This window comes from Onychostoma macrolepis, chromosome 02, assembly GCF_012432095.1.
Source record: "Onychostoma macrolepis isolate SWU-2019 chromosome 02, ASM1243209v1, whole genome shotgun sequence".
In the NCBI taxonomy this organism is placed as follows: domain Eukaryota; kingdom Metazoa; phylum Chordata; class Actinopteri; order Cypriniformes; family Cyprinidae; genus Onychostoma; species Onychostoma macrolepis.
The window spans coordinates 36,263,134-36,290,443 of NC_081156.1; the positions used below are offsets into that span (position 1 = coordinate 36,263,134).

General features: G+C 40.4%; 1 protein-coding gene across 1 annotated transcript in view; it reads right to left on the minus strand.

Annotated features, from left to right (window-relative positions):
- Positions 1 to 572: 572 nt before the first annotated feature.
- The window catches only part of LOC131553972 (receptor-type tyrosine-protein phosphatase S-like), an 85,114-nt gene continuing 58,376 nt past the window's right edge, over positions 573 to 27,310 (minus strand). Inside the window, 18 exon segments of the mRNA XM_058798975.1 lie at positions 573 to 3,394; positions 3,613 to 3,748; positions 6,204 to 6,358; positions 6,531 to 6,656; positions 6,739 to 6,865; positions 7,306 to 7,484; positions 8,386 to 8,671; positions 13,194 to 13,348; positions 14,784 to 14,903; positions 14,983 to 15,158; positions 15,980 to 16,103; positions 18,063 to 18,160; positions 19,615 to 19,727; positions 19,892 to 19,903; positions 22,092 to 22,249; positions 22,888 to 23,103; positions 25,216 to 25,303; positions 27,052 to 27,305. Of these exon segments, the coding sequence (XP_058654958.1) occupies positions 3,326 to 3,394; positions 3,613 to 3,748; positions 6,204 to 6,358; positions 6,531 to 6,656; positions 6,739 to 6,865; positions 7,306 to 7,484; positions 8,386 to 8,671; positions 13,194 to 13,348; positions 14,784 to 14,903; positions 14,983 to 15,158; positions 15,980 to 16,103; positions 18,063 to 18,160; positions 19,615 to 19,727; positions 19,892 to 19,903; positions 22,092 to 22,249; positions 22,888 to 23,103; positions 25,216 to 25,303; positions 27,052 to 27,305 (2,592 nt within the window). The 3' untranslated portion in view covers positions 573 to 3,325.

Below are 27,310 nucleotides of genomic sequence, written 5' to 3' on the forward strand. Positions count from 1 at the left end.
GACCGACAGATTCCCCTGGACACACACACACACACACACACAATAACACACACAAACGCTCTCAGACACCACACACACAAAAATATATTTATTGCAGATATTTACAAGATAAGTTTCTAAATCAGCCTGTACTTATTATAAACAGTCTACATAAACAATAGATGTCTGTGATATGTGTGCATGTGAATAACAGCTCTATCTAGTGGTGAAATGTGACCTTCATAGTGATCATGAGTCACAAGAGTAAAGGCCCTCGCACACTGAGTCCAACATTTTCAAATGAATTTTTTTGTTCGTATTCGTCATCTTTCCTATTAAAATGCATGCTACAGATGTGACAACACAGAAAATTGAACCTGGTCCGAATTTTTTTTATGACGGACAAAAGTTTCGGAGGCAGTGTGTAAGTGATTGACACAACGTGAGGTCGTATTTATTTTTCAGCGTGCGAAAATTTCTGACTCCGTGTGAAATGGCCTTAAGAATCAGAAACTGGTGGATTCCACTGAAGTGTAAATTAATCACAGATGATTAATACGAAACATGAAATAACAGACGACACGCACACAGTCTTCACGTCAGTATATCCAGTCGTTCAGTTTTAATACAAAGTTGACATATCTACATACATGATCTGAAATCAATAAGCAGAGAAGTGAAACACTACTGTAGGTCAGCACGCGGCCCACCTTCACACGGCACACTGTCGTCTGATCAGTTGTTGCTTTTGGTTCGTTTGTGTGCTTTCATCTCCAAAGGAACATTTCATATTTCATAGAGAATATCTGATTGAGATGAGCAGCAGAATCATGTCTCAATGTGCTTTCATTCATGACGAGAGGAACACTGCAGATCAGCGTCTCCTTTACTAGGATGAGCTCGTGCTACGGTACAGTGATGCGGATACCGCGGTCGATCAGCTGATATCTGGTCATTACTGAGATCATCAGCATCAGCCAACAACCACATTCACCTGAAGAAGCAGAAGCATCATTTTCTGAAATCTACAGAAAGTACGGATAATAATTTCAGCAATACTGTGTAAAAGTGCAGTCACATTAGAGGAATTTTCTATTGTCTTTTTATTGGAAGCCCATTTCCACCACAGAATAAAATAATACTAACAATAAATAATAATAAAATCAAAGAAAAAGGTAATTGGAGTTTAACTCACAATTCAATGCATATCATTGTTCTCTTCTTGGTTTTGATTGCTTCTATTGTCCTCATTTGTAATTCTCTTTGGATAAAAGCGTCTGCTAAATGACTGAATGTAAATGCAATTCTGACTTTTTTCTCACAATTCTCAATAAACTCAGAATCGCGAAATGCAGTTGCGAGTTTATAACTTGTAATTTGCGAGATATAAACTTGCAATTCTGAGAAGTCTGAACAGCAAGATATAAACTCAGTTACGAGAAAGAAAAGCAGTACTGTGAGATAGAAAGTTGCATTTACCTTTTTATTTTATAAACACATTTTGGGATGTAAACTCAGAATTGTGAAATAAAAAGTTGCGATTGCCTTCTTTATTTTTATATAAAAATATTGGCGGAAACGAGCTCTCGTAACTTTCTGGTCAGTAGTGTGATGTAAAAAGCACAACTCACACAAATCACGTTTAAACCAAGCAGCTTATTGTTGGTGAATCCATGCAATCAAAATAAAATCTGCCTGTGGGAATCTTTCATGAGAATCATGTGGGTTCCGGTTAAAATGACTGAAAATTTGCAGAATTTAACACTAAACATGACTGCAGCTTAAAATCTTTATATCAGCCATCCATCACATTTCAATCATGATAACATGGTATTACCGTGGTAGTTTTTGTTGGGTTTACCGCGGTGCATCACTGTACTGTACACTGCAGATCTGTGACGCTGATCTGAGTCTGATGTCGTCTCTCTGCGTGTGCTTTAACTCGTTTAGTTTGACTGATAATGCTGATGAGAAACGTGTGTAATGTCTAAGAACACGTGCGTTTTGTTTGCGAAGTTAGCGATACTTCATGACCGTTTCGGTAAGGTTTGGGCTCCGGAGGGCCGCGGGCCGTTGGCTTCCTCTAGAACACAATCAGTGCACAGGAAATATAAAATATCTGAGAGGGTTACGAAGCACAACACTGTACATCTGAGCCATGTACAGTCACATTAGCTGGCCAACTACACCACAGCTCACGAATTATATTGCCATAAAAATCATATAAATAAATAGATCCTTAAAAATTCAAGCATAATATAAACAAAACGAAATAAAAAAAATCAGGTCGATTAAATATTTGACAACAACGATAAGGCTCACTTCACGTCTCAGGTGGAGATCTCAGAACCGGCTCGTTTCTTGCGCTACTCCTAAACATCACGCCTGCGCTAAACTAAACATGACAAGAAGAGTTTCGACGGGTTCGGCTCGACCAGAAACGAGTCAAACGGATGAGGAATGCAACCGTCTCAGAAGATCTTTCTAGCGTTTGACGCGTGGCTGGAAATACTGGGGAATGAATCTGGCGATTCCTCTAGAACGTGCATTTATCTTTGAACCCAATAATTGAGGCTCTTCGTCGTCCCACCATAAAGACACAGCGGAGTACATTATGCCACAGCAGAAAGGAGCAAAAGAACATGATACGGATACGAGATTCAAAACTCCCTCGGCCTCCAAACACGGTGTAAGCAGCATATAGTCATGTAGAGACACACCGAATACAGTATTCACAGAGTCCAGTCCGTCTCGCGCACAGCTCCCGAGGATCAGGACAGGAAAGCGATTATATCACGTGTGCTAATGTACGGCGTTGGCTGCGGTTCTGCGGTCGCTCCGTTAGGCACAGAAGGTAGGAGATCTGCTTCCGTTCTGCGGCGCCGACGCATTCGTTCGGGATGGCAACGATGACTCAGGCAGGCACAGACCGGCTCGCGTTCCCTCCGTCGCGCTCTTTCACGTCTGACGTTGGCAAATACAGTTCGAAGAAACTCCCACTGAAGGGTGCAGCAATTATCCAGGCTTTTGATTTCATAGTTTCTTTTTTTTTTTTTCTCGTTGTTTTGCTTTAAATAGATTTTGTACATGTAATATTTTCCTCTTGTTATGAAGAAGATCTTCATCCACAGTTTAATAATTCTAAAAAGCCGACCACAACATTAATATCAATATTTGAACACTGAGGTAATAGTTTGCGTTGTTGACGCAGAGCGTCTCCTGGAGTTCCTGAGAGAACGTCTGCTCTGCGTCGCTGTCCGTGTGTGTTTCACGTGTCGTCGTCGTTCCTCTGCGGGTGTTTGTGGGGTTGTTGAGGGGGAAGGTGTTGGACAGGTTGGTGTTCTTCTTATGTTGCATAGTGATCAAAACTTCCAAGGTACTCCAGAGCGGCTTGATAGCAGAACTGATACTCGTCCTGAGAACAGACAGACAATAAAATACTATCTAATTTTTGCACTTTTTCCATAACAGCATAAATCATAGCAAATCTTGTGGCGGTCCAGAGTCTGGTACGTTGGATCTGAGGTGGGGAAATATGATTTACAGAAATTTCCCAGCATGATTAACACTGTTTCCTGAAATCGACAGAGATCATCCACAGACTCTTCGTCGGTCACGTGATGCGTGTTTTACCTCAGTTTGCACCATCGCTGGTCGTTGTGTGCGCAGCATTTTGACGGTCTGGAAGATATCCACAGCACCCTCGTAACGCATCCGCTCCAGGACGATACTCAGGGTGATGAAGACACCCGTACGCCCGACGCCCGCACTGAGAGAGAGACATGAACGAGACCAGAATGAGACGTAAATGAGACATGAACGATACGAGAATGAGACATGAACGATACAAGAATGAGACATGAACGATACAAGAATGAGACATGAACGATACAAGAATGAATGAGATGAGAATGAGATGAGAATGAGACATGAATGATACAAGACATGAACGATACAAGAATGAATGAGACGAGAATGAGACATGAACGATACAAGAATGAGACGAGAATGAGACATGAACGATACGAGAATGAGACATGAACGATACAAGAATGAATGAGATGAGAATGAGACATGAATGATACAAGAATGAATGAGACATGAACGATACAAGAATGAATGAGACGAGAATGAGACATGAACAATACAAGAATGAGACGAGAATGAGACATGAACGATACGAGAATGAGACATGAACGATACGAGAATGAATGAGACGAATGAGACATGAGACATGAACGATACAAGAATGAATGAGACGAATGAGACATGAATGATACGAGAATGAGACATGAGACATGAATGATACAAGAATGAGACGAGAATGAGACATGAACGATAATGAGAATGAGACATGAACGATACGAGAATGAATGAGATGAGAATGAGACATGAATGATACAAGACATGAACGATACAAGAATGAATGAGACGAGAATGAGACATGAACGATACGAGAATGAGACATGAACGATACGAGAATGAGACATGAACGATACGAGAATGAGACATGAACGATACGAGAATGAGACATGAACGATACGAGAATGAGACATGAACGATACGAGAATGAGACATGAATGATACAAGAATGAGACGAGAATGAGACATGAACGATACAAGAATGAGACGAGAATGAGACATGAACGATACGAGAATGAGACATGAACGATGAGAATGAGACATGAATGAATGAGACGAGAATGAGACATGAATGATACAAGACATGAACGATACAAGAACGAGACATGAACGATATGAGAATGAGACGAGAATGAGACATGAACGATACGAGAATGAGACATGAACGATACGAGAATGAGACATGAACGATACGAGAATGAGACATGAACGATACGAGAATGAGACATGAATGATACAAGAATGAGACGAGAATGAGACATGAACGATACAAGAATGAGACGAGAATGAGACATGAACGATACAAGAATGAGACGAGAATGAGACATGAACGATACAAGAATGAATGAGACATGAATGAGATGAGAATGAGACGAGAATGAGACGAGAATGAGACATGAACGATACAAGAATGAGACGAGAATGAGACATGAACGATACAAGAATGAATGAGACATGAATGAGATGAGAATGAGACATGAATGATACAAGAATGAGACGAGAATGAGACATGAACGATACAAGAATGAGACGAGAATGAGACATGAACGATACAAGAATGAGACGAGAATGAGACATGAACGATACAAGAATGAGACGAGAATGAGACATGAACGATACAAGAATGAATGAGACATGAATGAGATGAGAATGAGACGAGAATGAGACGAGAATGAGACATGAACGATACAAGAATGAGACGAGAATGAGACATGAACGATACAAGAATGAATGAGACATGAATGAGATGAGAATGAGACATGAATGATACAAGAATGAGACGAGAATGAGACATGAACGATACAAGAATGAGACGAGAATGAGACATGAACGATACAAGAATGAGACGAGAATGAGACATGAACGATACAAGAATGAGACGAGAATGAGACATGAACGATACAAGAATGAGACGAGAATGAGACATGAACGATACAAGAATAAATGAGACATGAGTGAGACATGAACGATACAAGAACGAGACATGAACGATACAAGAATGAATGAGACATGAATGAAACATGAACGATACAAGAACGAGACATGAACGATACAAGAATGAATGAGACATGAATGAAACAAGAATGAATGAGACATGAATGATACAAGAATGAATGAGACATGAATGAAACAAGAATGAATGAGACATGAATGAGATGAGAATGAGACATGAATGATACAAGAATGAATGAGACATGAATGAAACAAGAATGAGACATGAATTAGACAAGAATGAGACATAAACGATACAAGAATGAATGAGACATGAATTAGATGAGAATGAGACATGAATGAAACGAGAATAAGACATGAATGAGACATGAGACATGAATGAGACGAGAACGAGACATGAACGATACAAGAATGAGACATGAATAAGACGAATGAGATGAGAATAAGACAAATGAGACAAGAATGAGACATGAACGATACAAGAATGAATGAGACATGAATGAAACAAGAATGAATGAGAAAAGGATAAGACAAGAATGAGAAATAAATGAGACATGAATAAGTCTGTCACACTGAGATCTGCTCCTCGCGCTCATCTCTAAACACTGAATGTGAGGATCGTAACGCACCTGCAGTGGACTGCGATTGGTCCGTCCTGACCAAACTGCTCCTTGGTTTTATGCACCTGTCCAATGAAATCAATGAAACCCTCGCCTGACTTTGGAACTCCTTGTTCTGGCCAATCGGTGAACTGGAACTGTCTGACGGTTCTGGACTGTCCGTCCTGTGGAGAGAAAGACAATGAATCCGAACATCTCCAGACGTGAGAAACACCTGAGCCTGTAGATACACAGATCGGATCTGCCGGGACATGTGTGTCTCTGGTGTTTCTTCATGAAAGATCTCGAAATTAAGACTGACAGTTTTACCAGATCATACCACGGTAAAGCACTCACCCTGGCATCAGTGACTTTGAACTCTCTCAGGATGTACTGCGGCATGTTGTATTCTGCCATGGGATCCACTACAAAGTACTGATAGCGCGCCGAGCGCTCGGCTGGCCAGTACTGATGGCATTTCTCCTGTGAACGCACAAACACACGGATGTTACGACCGCTTCAGTCAGATCCAGACGGAGCGTGTTTTCCTCCAGCCGTCACTCACCCGTCCCATCTCACGCAGTTTGGTCAGCATCACCACGATGGTGGAGTTGTGTTCCCACAGCATGCGCCAGAAGTCCTCAGTGGTCTCTGCTAGCGGCCCCTGCGTCGCAATATATGCCCTCTGCTGCCTAAAAACACACATCATGAGACCGGAACCTGACCACCAGCGCTACGATCCGCCATATAACCAGTGTTGGGGAGAATTACTTTTAAAAGTAATGCATTACAATATTGCATTACTCCCTAAAAAAGTAACTAATTACGTTACTTAGTTACTTTTTATGGAAAGTAATGCGTTACGTTTTGAGTTATTTTTAAATCTGGGCAGGGCTTGCTTGTTTGTTTTTAATATAAAAAGTTATTTTACAAACGTAAAAGCTCTTTCACACCAGAAGTGAAGTGAATGCGCCTCAGAATGAAGGAAATGTAAATTCACGTCTGTACAGTAGAGGGCGCCGCTCAAACTAATCACATGAAGAATATGACGCAGGAGAGTAACTCGCGTTACTTGTAATGCATTACCCCCAACACTATATATAACATCTGGAGCTGGAGTCCAGCAGTGTACCTGTATCCGTCGATGAAGCTGGCGTTGATGTAGTCGGACCCTTCCAGGCCTCTGATTGGCTGCAGACACACGCGGGTGGTTTCGTACGGCATGATGTTCACCAGCCGGTTCTTGAACTTGTTGCAGGGCAGATTAGCGCTGACGAACCTGGAGGTGTGCGCTTTACTGTTGGCCAGACGCTGACAGAAACACAGACAGACTAACGTGAAGCACGGCATTAAACTGCTGCAGGTCACAAACTGAGTTTAACTAGAACGAACAGATTTGAACTTTGTTGAAGGTCACATTAAAACTGCCCTGGAAACACTTTACCAGCCCTTCATCATTTATTTTGACTACTTGACTATTTATGTACTATGCAGACTTTCGTTCTCAAATAGATGCGTATTTAAATTCATCATAAAAATATGAATTGCATTTTGAAAACTCTGAACAATAGTGAAATAACAACACATTGATATTTATTGTGTACCAGTCTCTTCTCTGCTCAACAAGGCTGCATTTATTTGATCAAAAATACAGTAAAAATAATGAAATATTATTACAATTTAAAGCAGCTGTTCTCTGTGTGAATGTGTTAAACTGTAATTTATTTCTGTGATGCGCAGCTGTATTTTCAGCATCATTACTGCAGTCTTCAGTGTCACATGATCTTCAGAAATCATTCTAATATGCTGATTTGCTGCTCAAGAAACATTTCTGATTATTATCAATGTTGAAAACAGTTGTGCTGCACAATATTTTTGTGGAAACCGTGATACACTAGCATTCAAATGTTTGGGGTACTATAAATAAGATTTAAAAAAAAAAAAAGAAGTGAACACTTTTATTATTTTAGTTTTGTTGTGGCATCGAAGAAGTTACATTGAAATATATATATTTTTATATTTTCTTGGTAATCTTAAAAACGAGCCAATCCATGGATCAAAAACAGTAATATGATCCGAACTACTCTTAATTCAAAGGCTAAACAAGATTATTTTTCTTACCCCATTGGCAGAAACCTTTGCTAGAAAACAAGATCATTTTTTGCAGTGTGCCAGTGGAAAGCACGGTGAGGTTTGTGATCATTATCATCACCTTGAACTCCAGCTCTATGCCGGTCACGTGTTCTCCGGCCTCCACCTGCGACAGGTTCTGTATGTAGGAGTAGAGGCTGCGCGCCGCCACCTCTGTGTTCCCGCAGGCCACGGCCTCCAGCAGCGCCTCGTGGATGAAGCCGTACTGATCCTCCGTCTGCACCATGTAGTTCCTCTGCGAGCGCATCAGGGTCACGTGACCGTACACATCCACCGTCCGCTCGTGACGGATGCGCTCCAGCATGGCGTCGATCACGATGAAGCAGCCGGTGCGGCCCACGCCAGCGCTGAGACACACACACACGTCAAACACCGCGCTTTTACTACGGTATAATTTCCCTGATCCGTTTCTGCTCACTAATCCGAACGCTGATATCAAGACAGACAGATGTGGACACAACAAAGCACTGTGGGATTACGCGGTTTAATAACTATAATCCAGATTACAGATGAACACGCATGATGCAGAACATCCGTGAGGAAACACTGCGGCCGTTTGTGTCGTGTGTGTAATCTGGTGAAGATACTACACTACTGTGAAAGAGTGTGTGAGTGTGTGTGCGCGTTCATGCTTCAGTAATAGGATCACACTCTCCTCCAGACTCTCTCTCAGACACACACACACACACGTCTGGTTTGCTATCCTTGTGGGGACTCTCCATAGGCGTAATGTTTTTCTACTGTACAGACCGTATATTCTATTGTCCTACACCTAAACCTACCCCTTACAGGAGACTACAGGCATTTTTAGATTTTCAAAAAACTTCATTCTGTGTGATTTATAAGCTTGTTTACTCGTGACACGAGTCCCCATGAGTCTGTGTGTATTCAGGTTTAAGTCCCCACCTGAATAGAAAAACAGATACACACACACACACACACACACACACTAGTGACGCCTGCTGGTCAGGACCGTGTAAATGCAATGAAACTCCTGTATAAACATGTATAAAAACACCTTTTTCAAACCATCTGCACATACTGAAAATGCAATCTATTAAAGTGCCCCTATTATGGGTTATGAAAGGTTCATATTTTGGTTATTTTTGGTCATATTTTCCCAACAGAGAATGAGGAGTTATGTCACAATCTTTTCACTCCGTGTTGCATTTTGGGAAGGTGCTGCCATATTAGCAGGATACACTATCCGTTTCCATGGTTACTTCTCATTCTCTATACTGATAACTGCTTATCTTTTGTTTTGTTTTTGCCTTTAAGTTAAACAATCATTCATTCTTCATTGTATCGTTTGGAGTGAAGAGAAGCTAATTTATCACATTGCATAATAATTGGATTTTTCTCTTCTCTCAGGTTTTGTAGAATTTCATTTACAGTGTTGATCTGATTACCGTGAAACGCTGGACGCTCGCTGCTGCTTCAGCCGTCATATTAAATTATCCAAACAAAGTGTGTTCAACAAGCTGACAGAAGTCAATCTATTTCTTTGTTGGAAACTTTTAAATGACAAAATATTATTGTTGTCATTATAAATATTAATTTTTCCACGCCACGGAGGAGAATCAGAGATTGTGGGTCACATTCAGCGAACAGTCACAAACTCTCTGTATTTTTATATTTATTTCAACAAATGACAAGCAAAATCCATTCCGCAGGAGCTTGTGAACAGTGCTGGATTAATGTACTAAAACATGTACCCTTTTCCCTAAATCTGTTTATTGAACTTTCACAATAATAACAGGATACAGAATCATGAAAAAATATTTTTCACCCCACCCCACCCCCACAGAGGAAAAAATAAATAAATAAATACATTATAATGATAAAAAAAAAAATAAAAAAAAATAAAATGTAATTAAGGTGAGCCAGAATATTAACACGACATGTTTAAACGTTAAGCGTTTTCCTCCCTTTAGAAAACCGTAATGTAGAAAGCGATTATGGATTAAGACGGTGATATTTAATGTTCATATTGCTCATCACAATGCTCATCTGTTTTTCTGCATATTATGATTTACTAGTAAGGTGTGTACAGAATGTGGTCTTTTATTATCACAGTCTATCAAGCGTGTTCTTATGAGAGGAAATGCTTATAAACGCGTTGCACATATGCTTCACAATTTTGTCTTTATCACTGTCTTGGTACATTAAGCATGATAGAAAGTCCCCTGTTCAAGTTCTGCTAATTCACAAGCCTAGTGAGAGTCATACTAGCAAAGAAGGTAACGTTAATTATTAAATCAACAAAATCAAATCTTTCTTTTATTGAGTGAGAGGCAGTGGGTTTAATCAGTGACTAACAGATTTACTATATGACCTGATTCCTTTTTACACAGAAAAAAAGGCGAAAAAACATACTGCATTATCCAGTTTTGTCTCAGAACGATGATCTGAGTCACTATTGCAGTTCTCGATGCAGCATAAATGACATACAATGGTGACATTTTTCACAATCACGACAAAAAAAAAAAGATTATACTGCCCTAAACTCAATAGTGGAAAGGCAGCGCTATCCTGCAAGTATGGCGGATAAACAAAGCAGTTTCCCAGAACTCAACGCGGCGTTACGTCACATTCTCATTCTCTATAGCAGGGTCAAAAATTACTTCCATTGTCTTATATGCATTAATTTGTACCTTATTTGCTCACCGACTCCCAAACGATTCGCTCAGTGATTCATTTTTCCAAACCCCTCCTTTGCGTGACGCTAATCTGCGGTGATTGGTCTCATTTTCATCTCATCTCGCCTGTAACGCCTGATAAAGCAGTGTTTGTGATGCTTTGTGTACAGCGTTACCGGGGAAACCGCTATTTCTATTTTAACGCTCCAAAAGCGGCACCTAGTGGCAAAGAATGAATTTGCATTTTCATTCAGACCAATGCGAAAAGACCAACAAGTGGGCGGCAATATGCTAATGTTTCGTGTTGACGGCAACATGAAACGCTTGGGATTCGTTTTAAAAAACGACTCGTTTCAATGATTCAGAGTCGACTCTTTCTTTTGAGAGACATTTTGGAGAGTACCTCAGAACGTACTTGACATAATCAGCGTTGTTTACGTTCGGGGGGAAAGCGCGCCCATGAACGTGATCTGTGTATTAAGTGTTGTTTACGCTTAGGGAAAAGCGTGCGTATGCGTGGTGATACTCTCTAAAATAGCGGAAGACGTAACTCGGGGGAGAAGAATGGTTGAGTAAATTATGTTATTTTTGCTTTCTTTGCGCAAAAAAAAAAAAAAAAGTATTATCGTAGCGTCGCAAAACTGAAGTTGAGCCACTGATGTCACATGGACTGTTTTACCCATGTTTTACTACGTTTCTGGACCTGGGAACATTTCAGTTGCGTTGCTGTCTTTGGAGGGACAGATAGCTCTCCGATTTAATCAAAAACATCTTAATTTGTGTTCTGAAGATGAACGAAGGTCTTACGGGTCTGGAACGACATGAGGGTGAGTAATTAATGACAGAATTTTCATTTTGGGGTGAACTAACCCTTTAAATATGAAGTGTCTATATACTATGTTATTTTATAACTTTTTGGGCTTTTGTTTGGTTTTATAAAGAGATTGCTTAATCAGGCCAATAAGAGACTATTAACTACAACTCTTTTATTATACAAATATCAGCATCAAATTTATAAAACTGATTCAAGATCAGGTAAAAACCATATAGACACTGGTTCATGGGTTCACAAACATCATTGAAATTTCGACACATTAATGACATGACATAAAGCCTCGTTTTCTGAATTCATGTGACTCTGTCAGTTTGATATGTGCTCTAAATCACTGGTTCATAACAAATGATTCACAAAGGTTTTGAAGCTTCATGAAGCAGTGTTTTGAAAGCACACATCACTAAAGCCTGAGTGCTTCTGCGGCTCCGGGTGGATTTGAGGACAGACGAGTTTAGTCTGCAGAACTGAAGTGGTGTCCTCACAGCACAATTAATGAATAAAGCAAGCAACTCTTATATAACAAGCGGAACAGTCTTACTCTGCAAGCTGAAGGGTTTGAGAGGGAATAAACAACACATTTGTGTTTGCAGAGCATTTATCATTGGCCCAGATCAATGGAAACATGCAGGAGTTTGCTTCGTAACGCCAGTGAAACAAACACGCGTGACCGATGGTCAAGTCAAGTCATCTTTATTTATATAGCGCTTTTAACAATACAGATTGCGTCAAAGCAGCTTTACAGTATTAAAGTGCCCCTATTATGTATTTTTGAAGATGATCTTTCATGCAATGTGTAACAGCTCTAAGTGAATGAAAATATCCTGCAAAGTTTTAAATCTGAAAGCGCACCGTGTATAAAGTTATTGTCTCTCAAAAGAAAGAGTCGACTCTGAATCATTCAAATGAGTCGTTTTTTTAAAACGAATCCCAAGCGTTTCATGTTGCCATCAACATGAAACATTATCATATTGCCACCCACTTGTTGGTCTTTTCGCATTGGTCTGAATGAAAATGCAAATTCATTCTTTGCCACTAGGTGCCGCTTTTGGAGCGTTAAAATAGAAATAGCTGTTTCCCCGGTAACGCTGTACACAAAGCATCACAAACACTGCTTTATCAGGCGTTACAGGCGAGATGAGATGAAAATGAGACCAATCGACCAATCACCGCAGATTAGCGCCACGCAAAGGAGGGGTTTGGTAAAATGAATCGCTGAGTGAATCGTTTGGGAGTCGGTGAGCAAATAAGGTAAAAAAATAAACGCATATTATAAGACAATGAAAGTGTTTTTTGACCTTGCATGCATGTCAACCTGTTGTAAGTTAAATAGGAAAATAGTGTGTCAATATTGCAAAAGGACAATAGTAAACAACACCTGAAACATTCAGCACTGACCTGCAGTGGACGATGACGGGGCCGGCGTCCGGCGGGTTGCACGCTTTGACCCTGCGGAGGAAGGCCAGGAACGGAGTGGGATATTCGGGAACGCCGTGGTCGGGCCAAGCCGTGAACTGGAACTGCCTCACCTCTCTCCTCTCATTACAGCCGCTCTGAGGGGTAAAAACATCCGGATCACAGCTGATGATGGAGACCTTCAGTATGTCTTACAAGCCAGAGCTGGGGTTTGCGAGTTCATCTAAAGCTAAAAATGTATTAAATTGTAAAATGTAAAATAAAACATTAAAACACTTAGCAAAATAGATTAAATATTTTATTTGTTAATCTGCATTAGAAGTACCCTCTCAGACAGCATGTGATTACAGTCACAGTTTTGTTTCAGTGTACTAAAGCGTTCCCCAGATATATCATCACACTTGTTTTATTCATGTTCACTGAAAAAGATACAAATTATTAATAACTTTTGGATGTGAACTGAAAGCAGTCATTACCAGTGTTGAGGGTAATGCATTACAAATAATATGATTTATGTAATCAAGATTACTTTTTCCAAGCAACTAGTAAAGTATCACATTACTTTTAAATTTACAACAAAAGTAAAAGGGTCTTTACAGTTGCCAAAAATGTTTTTTTTGTTATTAAAAAACAAATAAGTAAGCCCAGCTCAGGTGACAAAACGGTAACGCAAAGGTAACAAACAGGCATTACTTTTCATAAAAAGTGACTAAAGGTTCTTGCACACCGAGTCCGTATGTGCTTTTTCAGTTTTTTCGTATTCGTCATCCTTTCCTATCAAAATGCTTGCTACAGATGCGAAAACGCAGAAAATCTAACCTGGTCCGTTTTTTTTAAATGACGGACGAAAGTTTTGGAGGCAGTGTGTAAACGTGATTGACACAATCACGGACTAGAATTTCGGACTCAGTGTGCAAAGACCTTAATTCACGAGTTCACACTTACATATATTAGCACGAGTAACGTAATGCGTATTTGGCGAGTATGGTAATACGTTGTTGGCGTGCTGTCCTGGGGAAGGGCTCCGAGCTCGGGAATTGCCCGAACCCAGAGTATCCCCCTACTGTGTTGTGAACTTAGTGATGATAGTGGAGAAGGGGTGGTGGAGGGATGCTGATTAGCCGTCAATGAAAGGAGGTAGGTCGGCTGTATTTATACCCTTGTGTTGATTAGCCTGATGGCGTACCACTTGTGTCTAATTAGGCTAAGTATCTGACGTGCTCCTCCCGAACTTTGTTAATAAAACATCATGTAATGCAGTTAGTTACTTTTTTATGGATTAACCCAATATTGTAATGCATTACAAGTTTAAAAGTAACTTTCCCCAACACTGGCCATTACGATCTGTAGAGGAACAAGAGGAATAAGACCAATCTGTGTGTTCATTAAATGCACGTGACATTTTAAACTGATGGTGGCGCTAGAGGGTTTGAGATAAAGAGGCAGAATTAAGGATGAGAGAAGTTTAAACGTTCCCTGATCAATGAGTTAAATTATATTCTTCTACTGTACGGTTCTTCTGGATCTCTGGATGCTGATTAGAACGAGAGTAGAAATGTAAACGCGCCTCACCTTGTGCAGAGAGAAGGTTCGCACACAGAATGTGGCCAGCTCCATGGTGTCCAGCAGAGTGACCTGGACCGTCCCGTAGGTGTCTGTGCCGCGACTGGGCCAGTATTGATCACACTTGATCTGCACAAGAGAACACAGCACACGGAGATCAGACCAGTTCTTCAGTGTTCCTGGGTCAGGGTCAGGAGTGTTTTCTCACCCGTGATTTCTCCTCTAGTTTGGTCATCATGACCACTGAAGCTGCTCTCTGCTCCCACACCATCCGCCAAAAATCCCCGAAGGTCTCCGGCAGCGGCCCCTGGGTGGCGATATACGCGTTCTGCTTCCTGTAACCGTCGATGTAGTTGGCGTTGATGTAGTCACTACCCATAATGCCTAGCGGAGAGACATGTAATAAGTTACAGATTACAAATTACCCTATTTAAAATGTAATAAGTAGTGTAAATATTTCAATTACTTTATTAAAGTAATGTAACTGATTACTTTTCTAAAATTCTAATGATTGAATTCTAAAATTCGAATGATTGATCATTTTGAAACATGTAAAGCAGGCAGGGTTTGCCTTACAGTAACTCTCAACACTGATTACTGCCAGACTTTCAGAATCACTTGAATTAAGATTATAATAATTAAATTTTAAAGCACAGCCACCACAAAATCAGACTTTAGCACTTCTTTTTACTTTGAGATCATTCTGAGGTTAATACAGATTTAAAATCATAAGAAATTTTGAGATCAAATCTTTGCATAGCTTATGACAGAAAACACTGGCATCTAACAATGCCTGGGAAAAAACAGTTAATCTTAAAAAATAAAGCATAAACATAAACCCAAATAGGAAATAAATCAGTTATCGAATAAGCATGTGTCCTAAACTCCTGAAACATTGATGTCTCATACATTAAAGCAGTATACAAAATCAATTAAATCTGTATGTGTGTGAAAATATGCAGATGTAACCCCCTTTGTAAACATAAACATTTTCATAATTAACTGTAATTTAATTACACTATTTTTCTCAGTAATTGTAACAGTTACATTTATTTAGTAAGGAGATTACGTAATTCTGTTACATGTAACTAGCTGCACTGCGGAGAGAACAAGAGAACATCAAGCCCTGCTGAAAGCATGAATGTGTGTTTGAGACTCAAGCACAGTCTGTGACTGACTCCAGATCAGAGCCTCAGCGGTCGTACCGTCTGTCGTTGCGAGGATCACACGCGTGTGGTCATACGCGATCACGTTAGCGTAGCGGTTCTTTGGTTTGTTCACCTCCAGGTTTGAATGTTCCCATGTGAACTGCTGCCCGGGATCAATCGACTGAGAGAGAGAGAAAGAGTGATACAAGAGATTCAAAACTATCTATCTATCTATCTAACGTTCTAGTTCTTTTATTTATAAAGCACATTTAAAACAGTTGCACGACTGACCAAAGTGCTGTACAACATAATGATCAAAAAGTAAAACACATTCAAACATCATCAACTTGTAAAAGCTACAGAAAACAAGTGAGTTTTCAGAAGAGATTTAAAACCGATAGAGATGAGCAGATCTGAGGTGTGCTGGCAGGCTGTTCCACAATCTAGGGCCCATCACTGAAAAACCTTGCGAGATCCTAAATCTCTCGTAGGGTTATAAGTATGCAGCAATTCCGATAAGTAACGCGGGGCAAGGTTATATAGACATTTGTAAACAAATAGGAGAATTTTACAGTTCATCCTAAAATGAACTGGGAGCTAATGAAGAGCTCGCAAAAAAAGGTCTATCTGTCTATCTATCTATCTGTCGTTCTATCTATCTATCTATCTATCTATCTATCTATCTATCTATCTATCTATCTCTCTGTCTGTCTGTCTGTCTGTCTGTCTATCTATCTGTCGTTCTATAGTAAGTAAGTAAAATTTATGTGTATAGCACCTTTCACAGACAAGGAGTCACAAAGTGCTTTACAATAAAAATGAAAGTCAAAACAAGTTAAATACCAGCTGTACAAATACCACCAAATATCACAAAAATTTGCTTCCAGACGATATTGTTAGTTAAAAGCTTGTCCAAAAAGATACGTCTTTAGGTGTTTTTTAAACGATTCTACAGAACCCATAGTTCTCAATGATAAGGGGAGAGAGTTCCAAAGCCTTGGAGCCACGACACAGAAAGCATGGTCACCCCTTGTCTTAAGAAGTGTTCTGGGAATAGTTAAAAGGTCTAGGTCAGAAGATGCATGTAATAGATCCTGGATATAAGAGGGTGCCTGACCATGCAGGGCTCTATAACTAATCACCAAAATTTTAAAATGCACTCTAAATCCAATGGGAAGCCAATGAAGGGCCTTAAGCACGGGGGTAATGTGTGACCTCCTGCTGGTCCTAATCAAAAGCCTTGCAGCCGCATTCTGTACAACCTGTAATCGATCTATAGAAGATTTGTTCAAACAAGTGTACAGAACATTGTCTAACCGTGTAGAGATAAATGCATAAACAAGCATCTCCATCTCTTTTTTTGAAACCATAGATCTGATCTTAGCAATGTTCCTAAGATGGAAAAAACATGAACGAACTGCAGATTTTACATGACTGTTCAAACACATGGACCTGTCAAAAATGACACCCAGATTTCTTATGTCACTGCTATCAGAGGATGATAGACCCCCAATAGCCTGCCTAATCTTAGGAGTATTGTTGTCAGGGGCAATAATCATCACCTCAGTTTTAGCATTATTTAGTTGCAGAAAATTGTCTGACATCCATTTATTAATGGATGCCAAACAATTCTGCAGAAGGGACAGTTTGTCTAGTCTATCAGGACTAAAAGAAATTGGATGTCGTTGGCATAACAATAAGATATTTTAAAACTACTAATAATCTTGCCAAGAGGAAGCATATACAGACTAAACAGAAGGGCCAAGCACAGAACCTTGAGGCACACCACAGGACAGAAGAACAGAGTCTGACATGTAAGTTCCTATGGACACAGAAAAACTCCTATCAGAAAGATGGATCATAGGATAACTGGAGGATAACCAATCCAGAGCTAATCCAGAAATGCCCACTAGAGAATGCGGTCTATTAATCAAAGTGCAGTGATCAACAGTATCAAACGCTGCGCTAAGGTCTAACAAAACCAGCACATCTGTTGTTCTATCGGTCTATCTGATGTTGTGCTGTTCTTTTGCGGTTTCTAGCGTGAGACAGTGGCAGGACTGGATCTGCTCAGCGTCACACGGCCAGCATGAATAAAGCAGGACTCTGCAGAAGAGCGCAGCGACGGAGCATCACTCACCTCGTACTCCTGCGACAGATGCAGGTTGTCGTTGGCTTTCAGGCGCTCCGTGTGCTCGGGCAGCTCAGACATGGAGATGGGCGGGTGACTCATCATACCTGCGGGGGCAAAGGTCACAGCGGTCGTCATGGAGATGACCCACAAACATCACCTCAGCTGTGTGCGTGTGAATCACTCACGACTGCCGTCACTGAAAGAGCCCTCACACCTAGTGAGTGTCACAACAGCTCGTGTGCTGCCTACTGAGGCTGCGATAAACTCAGGGCTTAATTTGTGCCGGAACAAGCCGGATCTGGATCTGGCACCTCCGAAATCTGATCCGGCACCTCATTTTGTCGGATCCCCTTCTCACGCACCACTGAAAGATGTTTGTGCTGACTTATAGTGTGCATATATGAAAAACCCTCTATAATGACCGCGCTTGCGGTACATCTACATTTGAAATTATATTATACATTTATTATATATTCAAATTATACATTTTTGCGACATTTTGTACACACAATCCCCCATGAAATTCTGGGCAGGATTAATTATAACTCTATTACAGAGATTTGTGAAATAAAATTCCATTATTCTGTTTCAAAATTTCATGGCTTTTTCAGGTTTTTCATGTACGAACCCTAATAAAAGCAACTGATGCACGCTGTTAATCACTTAAGCTGGCCCACCAACGTGATCGGCTGAATGCTCCGTTACATCTCCCTCCTCTAATCACATGCCGGATCCATCACCCCGCTTTGTTCCGGGACCTCGAAGTTTACAAATTAAGCACACTATTCTGCCTTCTTCAATCCCAGAATGCACCGCTACAAGCTCAGTGAAAGAATCCGAGATGGTGGAAATATTGACTATTAATATGTTCATTCCACAATTAAAAATATTGACAAACACAAATCAAATTAAAACTGGACTACTTCACCTACTTCACTAGACAGAAGACTAAGAGACATCTCACTAGGTTTGGACAGTGTGTGTGTGTGTGTGTGTGTGATTGTACTTCTGAGGGCCAAATGTCCTCACTTATATTGTGAAATATCATGACAAGCAACTAAAGGACATTTGACTGCTCCTCACTAGTTAAAAACACTTATAAATCAGCCAAATCATGTTTCTATTTAAGGTTTCTGTGAGGGTTTGTTTAGGGTTAGGAGACAAAATATCATTAGTCTGATATAAAAACAATGGAAGACTATGAGATGAGCTCACTAACATACTCAAACAAATGTGTGTACTGTACGTGCGATTGTGCTTGTGTGCATGTAAGTGTGTGTGTGTGTGTGTGTGTGTGTAAGTGCACGTGTGTTTACCAATGTGTGTGCGTGAGTGCAAACGTGTTTGTGTGTGTGTGCATGTAAGTGTGTGTGCGTGAGTGCAAACGTGTATTTATGTGTGTTTGTGCGCGTGCGCATGTGTGTGTTTGTGTGTATGTATATATGCATGCTTGTGTGAGTAAGTGTGTGTGTATGTAAATGTGTGTGTGTGTGCATGTGAGTGTGTGTGTGTGTGTGTGTGTGTGTGTGTGTGTGTGTGTGTGTGTGTGTGTGCGTGCCTGGTGTCTGGAAGTTGATGCGTCTCATCTCCACAGGGTCCGTGGGATTGTGCGCCATCATCTCAGCATTATTCAGCAAACATTTAGTTCCCGGCTCAGAGTCCTTGCGTTTGCTAATGAGTGAAAACACACACAGAACGAGGAGAAACTGCAGTTATGAAAGAAATGGACAGAAAAAAAATTCAAAGAGCAGAAGCGCATGAATAAAGCAGAGAGCCAGACAGAGGCTGTTCTGCTTTAATCTTCTCTCAGCGATGAGGGATCAGATCTCACTTACCTGTCAGGTTTACTGGAGTCCGATCAAACGCCGCACAGAGAGAGAGAGAGAGAGAGAGAGAGATCAATAAAGTGCATTTGTATGCAGCAGCTACATGACACCTCCTGCAGATAACGCACTCCTGCATCGGGGACAGTTTAACTGCTGCCCCGCGGGACTGGATTGTTCCGGACTAAATGGAAGGGGGCAGGAACGGATCAGACCCAAGGGCAGATTTATCAGCCGGACCGGCCCGTCGTGTTCCGCTCGCCCCCCCCGCGGCGCCAGCAAGGTCACGCCGGCAATATAACGAACACAGATACCTGTGATTGTGCGAAGGATGAGCTCACGCTGAGACGGCCAGAACTCACAATCACTCACAGCCAAACAAAGAAAGAAAACTGGGACACGACTCAATGTGAGTGTGTCTGAAGACGGCGTCCCATGATGCAACTGATGAAGAGCAGAGCTGCAGTCTAGATTAAAGGGGTCATGACATGAGAAATCAAATTTGCCTTGATCTTTTGGCATATAAGAGGTCTTTGCACCATTAAAACATCCTGTAAGTTTCAAAGCTTAAAACGTCCTCCTCATTATAAACCAAGCATTTCTTTAATAAAGCTCCAAAAACGGCACAGCAATAAGCACCGCCTCCAGAGCAAGACATCGACGAATAGTCTTCTTCTCAGCATAGGCCCCGCCCACTAGCATCCAGCTGCTAACGGCTGACTCTTGATCGCGCTGAATGCGAGTGTCGCGTTGCTTCAAAAGCAAATAGAAATCACGATCACTGCACTCTCTCGTCTACACTGAGTCTGTCGTCAGGACACGCCCCTTAAAACAGATCGTTTTAGACAGAGGGTCAGGATGAGGATTGAAAATAATCATTTTTTTGTGCAAAAACCTTTATTAACATTATAAGTAAACCTCATGGAACATATTAAAATAATAAAATCCATGCCATGACCCTTTAAGATGAAGCTCAGATATGAGATTCACGTCTGTGTGACTCTCTCCTCACAATCACTCGTGTCACGTGCTGCTGTTCCCATGACAACCACTTACAGCCAAGCCGTATCCTAGCAACCGCTCATCACAGCTTAATAAACCCTCATTCTTTTAACGTGGGTGTACATGCTATAACTGAATTTTATATGCATTTACATTTTAAGTTCCTTTGATGAAGATGAGCGGGTGTGTGTTTGATATGTTAATTCCAACCTCAATATGTATGAAACATAAAAAAAATGACAATAAAATGTGTAACATAATGAATTTTATACATACATATAACATATATGACATCTAATAAATATTATAACGTTTTTCCTCTCTCCCGGTTTCATCCAGCGCAGCTGATCTGATTGAATCCTCACCTCAGACTCTATTATCTTCCTGTCCAGAAATAGCTGCTTCCTGCATATTTAATCACACCTTATTCTCTTCTGTCCCCAAATCCTTCCCAGAGTTCCAGTCATCATAGAGACGCCGCCGTACAGTTAACATCATCTCTTCCTCTCATGACTATTATATCTAGTTAACTTATACATGATCAGAAGAAACACATAAAACTGACACACGGACGAGTCCTTACACAAACATTATATATATTTACAGGTGTGCTCATAAGTGTACATCCCTCTAAAGAAAAATATAACAATCATCATAAATAATAATAAAAATGAGAGGATTCATAAAAATAGAATTTAGTTTTTTTAGTCCTAGTCAGATAACGCTGTAACATATTTATATTTCTTCTAGACGACAAAACTTTTTATAAATGATCAGGATATTAGGGGATGTAAACTTATGAGCAGTACAGTACATATGATCTTACACAATATATTGCAGTGCAAAAATGATTTTCAATTAAAATTGTGAGTTTATGCTTAAAACAAGAGCAAAAAGCTGAGAAAAATAAACCTAATTCAAAGGGAAAACAAGTAGATATTCTGCAGATATTTGTCTTTATTTTAAGCAAAAACTTTTTTTTTCAGAAAACAAAAATTAGTATTTTAAGTAATTTTGCATCTCTAGTAAATGTATCTTGTTTTAAGAATGTTTAGATATTTGTTCTGGAAATCAAGATGGAAATACTGAGGAAGAACATCATTGTCTGCAGCTGCACTAGAGAGCCTCTCGCTCGTGCTGCTAGGCATGCTGGGTAATTCTGTGCATCGTGTGCTTCTAGAGTCATCGAACATGTTCAGGTCAGACTCACTTCTTGTAGAGCAGGATGGCGATGACGATGCAGATGATGAAGACCACAGCCAGCACGGGTCCCACCACCCAGATGAGACCGTCACCCGCGTCCAGAGGCTGAGGGTCCGAGTCCGGCGCGATCACGGGGTCAGTGTAAGGGCTGGCCACAAACATCTTCTGAACACACAAACACAGCAGCGTTACACACACACACACACACACACACACACTCAGGGTGCTTCTCAATATCCCTCCTCGTTTCCTCGCTCCTCCGTCCTCCATCCTATGACCCGGAAACCGATCGAGCTCAGCCATCTTGAAGGACATCTCAGTTCTCTCGAGGAACGAGGCGTGAGGAGGCTTCCAGAGGAGCTATGAGCGAGGATACACAGCTGTGTCCCGTGCAGAAGCCTTTTTCATTGAAAATTCTCCTCCCCCTTCTCATCTGTTGTAATGATTTTAATTTATATTTTACCTCTGCAATTTAAATAAACCATACATGTCATATATTTCAACAGGGCATTTTGCTTTATTAATATTTACTTTGAATGTCTTAAAAAACAAACGTTAATAACATAAGGGCAGATCCATTTTGCGCAGCTGATGACGCTCTGAAGAGACGCTAAAGGGAGCGAGGATATATCATTAAACTTGATTCAATTCCTCCGTCCTCGCATCTTTTCCGTGCATCCTTCCCTCGCATCCTGAAGGGGCGGAGCTAAGACACGAGGAAAGGAAGCAAGGAAAGGAAACGAGGATGCACCAATAAGAATTGAGAAGCACCCTCACACACACACACACACACACACACTTACCCCGGTGGTGGAGTTGAGCTCTGCCAGGATGAAGAACACATACTCCTGACCCGGTTCTAAGGCGCGGTTCTCGAAGCCTCCGTAGTCCAGCTGGTCTCCGAGCGTGAAGAAGGCGGGCAGGGAGGCGGGCGTGAAGCGGGCGGTGATGTACGCTCTCCTCAGATCCACCTGCCGCTGCCTCGGATCTCGCTGCTTCTGACTGATGTCCTTCAGCAGCTGCAACACAACAGTTCCTCAAAACCATACTGCAGTACAAGTACAGACACCTTACAGTGAACTACACTACAAGCTACAAGCCAGCAATTCCAGAACAACTTGAGTGAAAGTCTTGGGGTGTATTCACACGAGGAAAGTCCGCTCGTTCGCTTGCTTTGGTCCGGACCATTTATTACCCTATTTGCAATAAATATGAAATGTCTTTAACTGAAAATTGAGTGTTTAATCTTGTCATTTTACATTATTGACACAATTTTCCTATTTTGATATTGGAAAGTTGCTTTGACACAATCTGTATTGTATCTGTATTATAATTATCATTATATAAATAAAGGTGACTTGACTCAGAGATGCACAAGTCAAAGAGACATGTCAGTGAAGAACTGTAACACTGGAGAAAACAGGCAGATATTGCAGGAATTTCATGGAAAAACTAAAACAAACAATAATCTAAAAACCAAAGTGAACAAAGAACAGAATGACGAACAAACAGACAACAAGAAACACTAGGGCTACACACACACACACACACACACACACACACACACTCACACACACACACACACACAGGGGGCTAACAAGCTTAACAAGACACCCGGGGAGACTAATCAAGGGGAACCAATGAACAAACGGACTACAAACGGACTAACACCACGGGACACAGGAAGTGACAAATTAAGTGAGTTTTTACTTGAAACAAACAAAATAATCTGCCAATGGGGTAAGCAAAATAATCTTATTTCAAACAGAAAACAAGATTTTGCTTGTTTCGAGAAAAAATTCACTTAATTTTAACTAGTTTTTTCTGAAAACAAGACAATAATTTTAACTTGTCTAGAAAATCCTTCTTGATTTAAGAATTTTTAGATATTTTGGCTGGAAACAAGACAAAAAATCTAAGTAAGAAAAGCATTTTTTTGCAGTGTGATGAACACTTTACCATCCCATGAGGCCATAGGAGAGGCCGGCGGTCACACGACAATGAAAATACAGTATGCCCAGACTGCATTCATACTACACTAGCACTTTGTCATATGTGTCCCTGCAGCACAGAAGCAGTCATAAGCAGCAGCTGTATCTGCAGCAATAGCCAACAATACACTGTATGAGTCAAAATTATACATTTTTCTTTTATGCCAAAAATCATTAGGATATTAAGTAAAGATCATGTTCCATGAAGATATTTAGTAAATTCCTACCGTAAATATATCAAAACGTCTTAATTAGTAATATGCATTGCTAAGAACTTCATTTGAACAACTTTAAAGGTGATTTTCTCAATATTTAGATTTTTTTGCACCCTCAGATTCCAGATTTTCAAATAGTTGTATCTCAGCCAAATATTGTCAAACATTCTAAAAATTTTTGTGCTCCAGCGTAACAAATGCAGCACCTGCTCAGACCGAATGTGAGATCAGACTCAGCCTGAGATCTTCTGCTCTCTAGACGTGTCTCAGGTTCCCGCTTTATCATGCTGTCATGTGTGTGTGTGTGTGTGTGTGTTCACACCCTCGCGGTTCACCGATCTGATGGCCTGTTAAGATTCTCTCACGCTCACATTCACCTGCATGACCTCCGACAGGAGAAAGTCAAAGCTCAGGATTTTCATACAATATTCCACATCCAGCAGAAAAAGCAGAAACGCAGCTGAGATTGTGTTTCATTAACAGCGTCACTGACCGCTCAACACTCACGCTCACGGCCAACAGAACTGCTCTGCCAAACATGATTTTCTTCCTTAGTATTTGTGCCTTGTTTTCTTGTACAAATATCTAAACATTCTTGAATCAAGATGCATTTACTTGACAGGTAAAATGATTTAAGTATTGTTTTCTGAAATTAAGAAAAATAATCTTAATTCAAAGGCTAAACAAGATCATTTTTCTTGCCCCATTGGCAGACACACAATTTGGGCATTTTTTTCAGAAAACAAGACATAATATCTTAAGTCATTTTACCTGTCAAGTAAATGCATCTTGATTCAAGAATGTTTAGATATTTATACTAGAAAACAAGACACAAATATCATTTTTTGCAGTGCACATCACAGATCCTGTAGATCTGCATCAGATCTCACACATAACAACAACATTAATCAGAGAGCCGCTGTACCTCCTCCAGGTCCATCTCGTCCGGGCTCTTCAGGTGCCGTATCACTCCTCTGGCTCTCTTCAGAGGAACCACCACCACGTAGATGTTCCTGCAGGAACACAAGCAACTCTGCATTCAAGCATCTGACGGATGCATAGATGAAAAAATATACTACATGTGAGGAGCGTGGATTCAACGACTCATTAACGATTCTTTTAGAACTTAAAACTATTTCTGTCGATATTATACATTGCAAAAAATAGGTTTTGTTTTCCAGTCCAAATATCTAAACATTCTTAAACCAGGATATATTTGCTGGATAAATAAAATGACAATTAGGTCTTAAGTCTTGTTTTTTGGAAAATCGAAGTGAATTCATGTTTATGACAAGAAAAAATATCTGTCAATACAGTAAACTTAATTCAAAGAGAAAATAAGTTTGTTTTTCTGACGGCATTGGCAGATATTTTTCTTGTTTTAAGCAAAAACTTGCTTAATTTAGATACTTTTTTTTTTTTTACAAAAACAATCCTTCATATCATTTTTTAATCAAAAGTCATTTTGCAAGTAAACGATAATTAACCATGGTTTTATTGTAGTAAAAGTGTAGTAACCACGTTTTTTGATGTATTGATTACCATTTGCATAACAACTATGGTTAGTGTAGCAAAACCATGATTAATTTGGTGTAACTACAGTAACCATGATTTTTGGTTTTATTTGTAGTAAAACCATGGTTAATTTTCGTAAGGGAAAAAAAATTCCTTTCTTAGTATTTTTGTCTTGTTTTCTAGTATGAATATCTACAAATTCTTGAATCAAGATGAATTTAGTTTAAAGGTAAAATGATTTAAGATATGTCTGGTTTTCTGAAAAAAATCTAAAAATGTAGTTAGTTTTTGCTTATAACAAGCAAACATATCTGCCAATGAGGCAAGAAAAAGAATCTTGTTCAGCCTTTGAATTAAGATGATTTTTCTTGCCCCATTGGCAGATATTGTTGCTTGTTTTAAGCAAAAATTTTTTTTTTGATTATTTCCTTTAGAAAACAAGACTTAATATCTTAAGCCATTTTGCTTGTCAAGTAAATGCATCTTGATTCAAGAATGATTATATTTATACTAGAAAACAAGACACAAATACTGAGTAAGAAATCATTTTTTTGCAGCGTATCGTCTGTTTTCATATTTATTCTACACTTGGGGTTTTTCTTCAGATAAGGTGGTAAATAATGACTTGTGGTTCAGTGATTCAGTAAATGATGTAATTAATTGATTGAGTGAACTGTTTGAGAATCATGTGTGTGTTTGTTGTGTTTAATCAGCGAGGACGTGCTGTCCATTTCTCATCTCCATCGCTCTCGTCGCGTCCGTTCACAGATGAAGCATGCTGTGTTTTGCTGGTGTTTGCTCACACATGTATCTTCATGAGCTGCTGTAAAGCGTGTGCGCTGCAGTATCTCAGCGTTGCATTGGGAGCTGAAATGATTTTCTTCCTGAGCTCAGCGGCGTCCGCAGGAAGCAGCCAGAAACACAAATTGACTGCGGTTCTGAATTATTCACAGTGCAGCGGCTGCATGATTCCTGCACGTATGTGTGCGCACGTCATGCATGATTCATACGTCCTCAGGTGCGTGTTTGAGCGTGCTGTAAATGTGTCTGATGAAGCATGCATGTAATGCTGAGTTCACACCACACGATCACCATTGTTTTCACACTACACGACTATCTGGGTTCCACTGCAAGTTAATGCATCTTGATTCAAGAATATTTAGATATGTATACTAGAATATAAGACAAAAATACTAAGTAAGAAAATCATATTTTGCAGTGAAGTGGGTGTAAGCGCCGCTCGCACCTGACGTTGCTCCTGGCGTCCAGCGAGGGCAGGATGATGGTGACCGTGGCTTCGGTCTCTCGCGTGTGGTCCACCTCGGGCCGGCGGATGAGGATGGGAGGAGACGTCTTGGCGTGGATGCGGTGTCTGAGTCCGCCCATGTTCCCCTCAGGGCTGGTGATCTTGAAGTCGTAGCTGGTGTCCGGCTGCAGGTTTGGGATAACAGCCTTCCTCAGACGCGCGTCCACCTCCATCTTCTGCCGGTTGTACTCCACCTGAG